We start from the raw sequence: 7,247 nt of genomic DNA, 5'->3' as shown, positions 1-7,247 counted from the left end.
GAATTGGTTGACCAAGTAGCCGCGGGTTTTGATTCAACAATTTCCCCTCTCTACTGGTCGGGTGCCAAGAGCAGAGGACTCTGCTGTGCACCAATGGGGCTCCTGCTCTGGCTAGAGCAGGCCCGCCTCCAACTCTTCAGGACCAGTCAGAAGACCAACACGACAAGACTCTACCTACATTATTCCATGTATAAAATCTGCTGTAACCTCTGTCTAGGACCCTTTTCAGCTGACTCCTTACTGAGTCATATGACTAGGTCCGTGCACGCTTAACTGCAGGACAAGATATCTTTGACGCAATAAACTGCCTTTTTGTTACAACTGAAATCCACTCTGTCCAGCGTCCATGATTTGGTCTCACTCTCCAGTATTTGAACACCAACAGTAGCAACGTTGACATGAAAAAAAAGTGGCAAATTGGTATTGGAAATAATTCTAAAAATTATATGATACACACCCCAAATGTACTTAACAATGACTAGTCAAGAGGCTGAGAAGGTGTTGAAAACTTTGAAGTCCACTTTAGAAATAAATGGTAGAAGCGGGGAGAAAAGCTATACAGGGAGTGGACAGAAGAAGGCAGCATTGCCGCGCCCAATGGGCTCCCAGTCGACAGGGAGCCTGGGTTGATATTGGAGACGCTAAAACGGAGAATAAGGAGAATCCTCGCTGGGGAAAAGCTTGGGCCTTTGAATTGTAATGTTTTCTGGGAATTGTCTCGGTGCCGGAGTTTGCTAGTATAGACAATTATAATCGTATGGTTATTGGCGGGGAAACTCAATCATTTGAATGGCGTTGGGGTAACGTTTTTTCCTTCGATGCGGGGGACTGGGGTTCGTGTCTCAGCCTTGACATCGATAGACAAAAATTCATTTAGATTGTAATTCAAATATTTATGGGTTTTGCCCGGATTGATACGGTTATTAGTATTTGTTCAAGATATGACTGAACGTTTTGATAGTTTGTTTAGGTTGAATTGAGAGACTAATTCGTTCGAGATAATGGCGAGGAAATTTCTATGTAATACATTGTGTTTCCCAAATGATCACTGGAATAGCCTATTGGGAATGGAGTCGTGGCTGCTTTCATGGCTCGCCCAGGTGGTCTGATCAGCCACAGGGGGGTGCCATTTGAATAAGGAATTTGTGGTCATAGTTAATATTTTTTTATATATATATATATTTTTTTTTTTATATATATTTTTTTATTATATATATATATATATATTTTTTAATGTTTTTTTTTTAAAGTAAATTAATTATAGTGGAGTTGAATTAACCTATATAAGGACTTTAGAAATAGCCATCATAGACATGTTTTTCAAAAAAATCCATGAGTTTAGATAAAGCCAAACAGTGAGACATTTAGTTAAAATTTGGAAACATGAGAAAAAGAGCTATAGACAGATAGGGGGAAAAGGCAGACAGAAGAGCCCTCCCCCGCACTGCAGAGACCTTGAAGGTTGGAGAGCAGAAGTTTTAGAAGGGGAGCCAGGACGAGCAAAGATAACAGAATGTGTAGATAACAGTTACTGAGTGGAGACAAAAGGAATAATTGGACATGTGGAGAATGAAAGGGGCGCTCCTACATGATAATGTCAGAACATAAGGATAATACTAATCTTACCTAAGTCATTATTTAGAGTTGGTAAGGTTGTTACCTGGGCAGAGCCAGGTATCAAATGGGGAGGGTGTCCGTATGGGGATTGCATGATAGCCAACTTGGGACAGTTCTGGGATTGGAGAAGAGGGTATCCTTGTAGCATAGGGGATCCCACAAAGGTGGATAGGTTTTCCATGATATGGGGGAAACCTGGGAGCACTGTTGAACTCTGTAAAGGTGAATAAATCCTAATAACCATCAAAACCATTAAGCTCTCTGATGCAGGCACTTACACCCTCGGACTACAAAGGACCGGGACAGACACGATGGGTGTGTTTTCTATTAAGGTACTGCCAAAACCACAGAGGTCCCAGACGAACCAGAGCCAGACACACTCCTCTACCACCCCTGGACCGAGCCTACCACCCACCACCACTGTGTCAAATCCCATTCAGGTAATTAACGTTAGAGACGATTCAGCTATTGATCAATTAGGCACTGAGACTGGTTTTGATGGTAGAGACCATTTGTGGCTGTCTTATATGAGGTATACAGCTAAGACCCTGAAAAGAAAGGCAATTACAGTTGCATCACGGGTACAGGTAGTGGCATGGACTATGGGAGATTGCCTGAACCTGATTGCAGTAATAACATGACCATCAATGCCACTTGGCAGGTTGCAGGCCTAAACCAAACTAGTGGTCTGGCTGATGTGTGGTGGATATGTGGACCCAAAAGAATACTGAGACCCATTCTTAGAGGAGACTGGCAAGGTACGTCTGCTCTGACCAGTTTGATAATTCCACTGACCATTGTTGATGTTACTGCTGAACAGCTGTTGGGTTCTGTATCCAGGGGGCCTGAAAACATTACATCCCATGGGAGACATAGACGTAGTGCTCCATGGACGGAGGATGTAGTTGACATACACACTAATCTGTTGGGGGTACCTTTGGGGTTCCTCATTAATTTCAGGCATTGGGTAGGAATGACGGACTCTGGCACTTACTACCTATTATAGGTCCAGCCATAGTGGATGCAAGACAGACTGCATGGATTAATTATATCTACTATAATCAACAGCATTTTGTGAATTACTCCTGTGATGCACTCACTGGTATGTCTGAACAGCTGGAGGCCACATCTAGGGTTGCCAGACAGAATAGACGTGGTAGTATATCTAAGGCCCTTAGTGGGCTTGATGCACTATCTGCTGAGATGAGGACCATGGCGGGGGTGGAGGAGTCTGGACTGTTCTCTTGGTTGGGAGCCTGGTTTGGTAAGTACACTGGTATGGCGGTTACTGGATTTCTGACCCTAATTCTTGTATTTTTATTATTGTGTTGTGCTGCTTGCATCATACCGTGTTTTAAGAAGTGTTACAGATGTGAAGGCTTCAGGCATGATGCCTTTGCTTGATGCTCCAGTTGGAGATGCTGATACTGAATCATGCTTTCAGGGGAAACATGTGTCTCTTTTGTTGAATCAGAGGGTATGTTTATTACAAAACCACACGACATCGCAAATTACTTTAATGAATATTTTACAGGCAAAGTGGACAAGTTGAGGAATGCTATGATTCCAACTGATGGCTCCATGTTATATACCCTTATAAAAAATTGTATCAGGCAATGCATGTTCAAATTTCACCAAGTAGAAAGGGAAGAAGTAGAAAGGATGCTGTTGTCTCTTTCGGATGACAATTCACCTGGTACAGATAATCTTCACGCCAAATTGCTTAGAGTTACAGCTGACCAACTATCTACCCTAATCTCTAAAATGTTTAATAAGTGTTTGATGTATGGGGTGTTCCCAGAAGTCTGGAAAGAGTCCAAGGTTATTCCACTACCTAAGGATAAAAAAGCTGCATTCACTGGTCCTAATAGTCATCATATAAGCTTCCTGCCTGTGTCCAGTCAATTTGGAAAAATTTGTATCTGTACAAATCAAGGACTAGTTCTCATGTAATGGTCTGATAACAGGTTTCCAACATGCATTCAAAGGGTATTCTACAAATACGGCCTTAGCACAAATGACAGATCATTGGTTAAAGAGTATGGATGACAGGAAGTTAGTTGATGCAGTGTTGCTAGATTTCAGTGCTGCTTTTGATGTTGCTCATGAACTGTTACTAGGTAAACTCAAATGTTATGTTTTTAAGTCTGCAGCTCTATCCTGGATGGAAAGCTATCTATCCAGGAGAAGGCAAAAGGTGTTCTTTAATGGTAGCTTTTCTAACAGTAAAGAGATACGCTGTGATCTTCCTCAAGGAAGCTGCCTAGGCCCACTTCTCTTTACCTCCAGTAATGAACAAAGCAAGAGTAGTAATATATGCCGATGACTCTACGATGTATACCGCAGCATCAGAATGTAATGAGCTAACAGATGTACTGAGTAGTGACCTAAGGTGTCCGAATGAGTTGATATGAACAAATTGTGTTGAACTTTTCTAAAACTAAATGTATTGTATTTGGTTGAAGATACGCTTGCTGATGATCCCTTATTGAATTTGTCGATGAATAGAAGACATGTAGAGCAAGTGAAAAAAACAGAACTACAAGGTATCATGTTGGATGCAGCTTTATCATGGTCAGAACACAGATACTATTGCTATTAAGATTGGTAAGGTAATTGCTGTTCCAAGAAAATGTTCAGAGTATGTAACATCTAGCATTCTGAATCATGTGATTCAATCCCTGGTCCTATCACACATCAAATGTTAAACCCAACACAGCTTCAGGCTCATTGTAGAAGTCCAGTCATGCAACATCTTAACAAATGCCAGCATTCAAAAAGTCCTGCTGGACCAAGCAGACATGTCAGTAAAAAAAACTTAATGGATACAACAGTGAGACTGAACTTGGATAAGATTCAGCGTTTTCTATTAAAACCATTGAAGTACAGCGCCTGGCATCACTTCATGGTCTCAGCACCTAGAAGATAAACAGTAGATTATTAACAAGCAAACATGAAGACAGGCTGCCCAATTCTGATTACTACCCAATTTTCAAGAGCAGAGTGGCAAAAAGATCAATAAGCTGCCCGTGTAAACCTAACAGGCTAAGTAGCATAAAACAAACACCAATCACCTCATCTTGACTTCACAGCATTGGGAGTATAGCTGCGCTGATAGCTTTGCCTGGGGGCAGGTTTAGAGGTGCTTGGTTTCTGGACATAAGTTGAAGAACTGCCAGCTTTGGCAGAACTGTAGAGGATGGAGATTGGCCCACTACTTACAACATAAGTAGGCTGGTAGTCCCCCACCTGACCAGAGACTTGTCTGTGGTTGCTGTCGGCAGGTGTAGTGCTACCTGGCTTCTGGTTGGCAGCAAGGACATTCTGGCTGTAGATTGAAGCACTGCCACCCTGGTTAGAACTGTAGAGGATGGAGATTGGCCCACTACTTGCAACATAACTAGGCTGGTAGTCCCCACCTGACCAGAGACTTGTCTGTGGTTGCTGTCGGCAGGTGTAGTGCTGCTTGGCTTCTGGTTGGCGGCAAGGACATTCTGGCTGTAGATTGAAGCACTGCCACCCTGGTTAAAGGTAAACATGCTCTGGCGTGGTGTTGCACCAAGGGTAGAGCCAGGCTTGTAGGTTCCATAGGAGTTTCTACTAGGCGTAGAACTCGGGGTAAAGTGACTGGAGCTAGACCCCAGGCTAAGTATAGGGATACTGCTGCTTTTGGAGGCAACATCTATACTCTGGGCATATTGACTAGAAGTTGAACCACTACTGGCGGAGGCATATCTACTCTGGTATGGCTTGACATATTGAGAGAAGCTGGGCTTGTACGCATTTGTTGCACTCCCACCTTCAGTAGACCCAAAATGCAGAGGACCTGGTCTAAATGAAGTTCCTGAAGAACCACGTGAGGGAGCTTGAAGGTAAGGGGTGGAAGCCATTTCCCTTACGGACTGGTAGATTCCACTTTGTGCCACAGAATTCTGGGGGGTTGCTTTGAATAAATGGCTTCCCAGGAAATTCTGAACAGATCCAGAGGTGCTTGAACGAGGCTGTAATGGAAAGGTTTTGGGCTGGATTCCCTTTGCTTCCCAACTTGAAACCATCTTCACTGCACTAGGGCTGGTGACACTTTGGCTTGAGGTTAAACTGGCACGGGTGTGACGCTTGTTGTGGCTGACAGAGGTTCTACTGGCTATAGAGCCAGAGAGGCCTAACATTCTTGGGGCAGGCTGGATAGAGCTTGAAGCAGAGCCTCTATGGGATAGTTCCTGGTTATGGGTGTTGGGGCCAGTCTCTCTGGGAGTAGCATCACTCTGGACAGATCTTGAAGTACTAAAAGTTGGTTTGATTGGATCCTGAGGATAGCCATCACCTGGTTGTTTCTGTTCATCTTCCACTTGGGAAGAGCCAGAATACATGTAGCCTCTTAATCTCTGGGCATCTAAACAGATTAAGGGAATTATGAGTCGCCGCAATTTTAAGGCTGGTCTTCAACAAAACACAATGTATTGTTTATGCCTTACCATGTGGAGCACAAGCAGATCTTAAATGTTCTGAGAATATGGAGCAAAGCAACACGATCCTGTAAAGAAAATAAATTCAGTGCCTGTGCAACCTAACTGAAATTTAACAACATCAAAAGGTCAAGCAGGACCCATGTAGTAGATCAACAACACATTGTTCAAAGACTCTTACCACAAATTAATTCCAAAAGCCATATCTAAGTACCAACAGACAAGCCACCACTATAGTTGCCAAGTTGAACCCTTAAGCCCACTGTGATTTACTGCCTTGCTTAGTTGCCATACTAGCTGGGAGTATATTTATTGCCTGAACCTGTAATTGCCATTCAATCACTGGCTCATTGATTGATCACGTTCAGCTTTATGTCTTTGTTGAGAGAACAGATTTGAAATCAATCAAGGATGGAGGAAGGAAGAAGTTAAGGGGAGAATTGCTTACTCCTCACGTTCTCTCTCCTCACCTCCTTCTCAAAACCCATTGAAGAAGCAGATCAGAGGGGCGGGAACTCTGGCTTTCTCATCCAATGGGTTTTGAGAAGGAGACAAGGAGAGAGGACTCGAAGAGTAAGCAATTGAGATCTTCCCAATCAGAGAGTTAAGAAATTCATCCAAACAAGAGGGCTATCGTTATGACATCACAATGACATGCAGCTGAACATGATCAATCAAGCAAACAGTGATGACGACTGCATTTTCATACAGGCAAACCAATTAAGATTTTTTTCCCACGCTAGTTGGTCTTTTTCAGAACTATTTTTCAGAGCTGATCTGATGGTCAAAAGACCAATTAGTGAAGAAAAAAAATCAGAATTGGACTGTGTGTCTAAACACAGCCAAACATACACCCAACTGATATACCAACTACACAAGGTAGTAAGGATGTGTTTCAACAAGCAGCCCAATTTAGATTTTTTTCCCACCACTAGTCGGCCTTTCCACCAATCACATTGGATCTTTTCACATCAGATCTTTCTCAGAGCTGATCATATTGGTCAAAAGACCAATTAGTTTATTAAAAGAAAATCTGATTTGGGCTGCCTGTCTAACCACAGCCCAAGTCACAGCGCAAGCGGGCCTAAATTTGCTAGCTGGCAGCAATTGCATTTTTTAGTCTGTGCGTGCTGTGGTACTTAAATGCCCACACCAGCAGAAATT

The 7,247-nt window shown here is 42.9% G+C and overlaps 1 protein-coding gene across 1 annotated transcript; it reads right to left on the bottom strand.

Moving 5' to 3' along the window:
• Positions 1-4,166: 4,166 nt before the first annotated feature.
• On the bottom strand, positions 4,167-6,395 carry LOC135572322 (uncharacterized). Its single transcript, XM_065020035.1, has 4 exons — positions 6,265-6,395; positions 6,093-6,151; positions 4,692-6,010; positions 4,167-4,535 (listed from the first exon to the last, which is right to left on the bottom strand). Exons 1-3 carry the CDS (start codon positions 6,285-6,287, stop codon positions 4,836-4,838), a joined length of 1,257 nt encoding a protein of 418 aa, XP_064876107.1. The 5' UTR covers positions 6,288-6,395; the 3' UTR covers positions 4,167-4,535; positions 4,692-4,835.
• Positions 6,396-7,247: the final 852 nt, after the last annotated feature.

This window comes from Oncorhynchus nerka, linkage group LG7 (genome assembly GCF_034236695.1).
Source record: "Oncorhynchus nerka isolate Pitt River linkage group LG7, Oner_Uvic_2.0, whole genome shotgun sequence".
NCBI classification, from domain to species: domain Eukaryota; kingdom Metazoa; phylum Chordata; class Actinopteri; order Salmoniformes; family Salmonidae; genus Oncorhynchus; species Oncorhynchus nerka.
The sequence above is the reverse complement of the archived record's forward strand: the minus strand, read 5'-3'. Positions and strand labels throughout refer to the sequence as shown.

Coding starts and splice junctions, on each gene's coding strand:
- LOC135572322 (XM_065020035.1), bottom strand. CDS start 6,287: ATGGCTTTTGGAATTAATTTGTG. Junction 6,152..6,264: donor GCTTTTGGAATTAATTTGTG/GTAAGAGTCTTT, acceptor TTTTCTTTACAG/GATCGTGTTGCTTTGCTCCA. Junction 6,011..6,092: donor ATCTGCTTGTGCTCCACATG/GTAAGGCATAAA, acceptor TAATCTGTTTAG/ATGCCCAGAGATTAAGAGGC.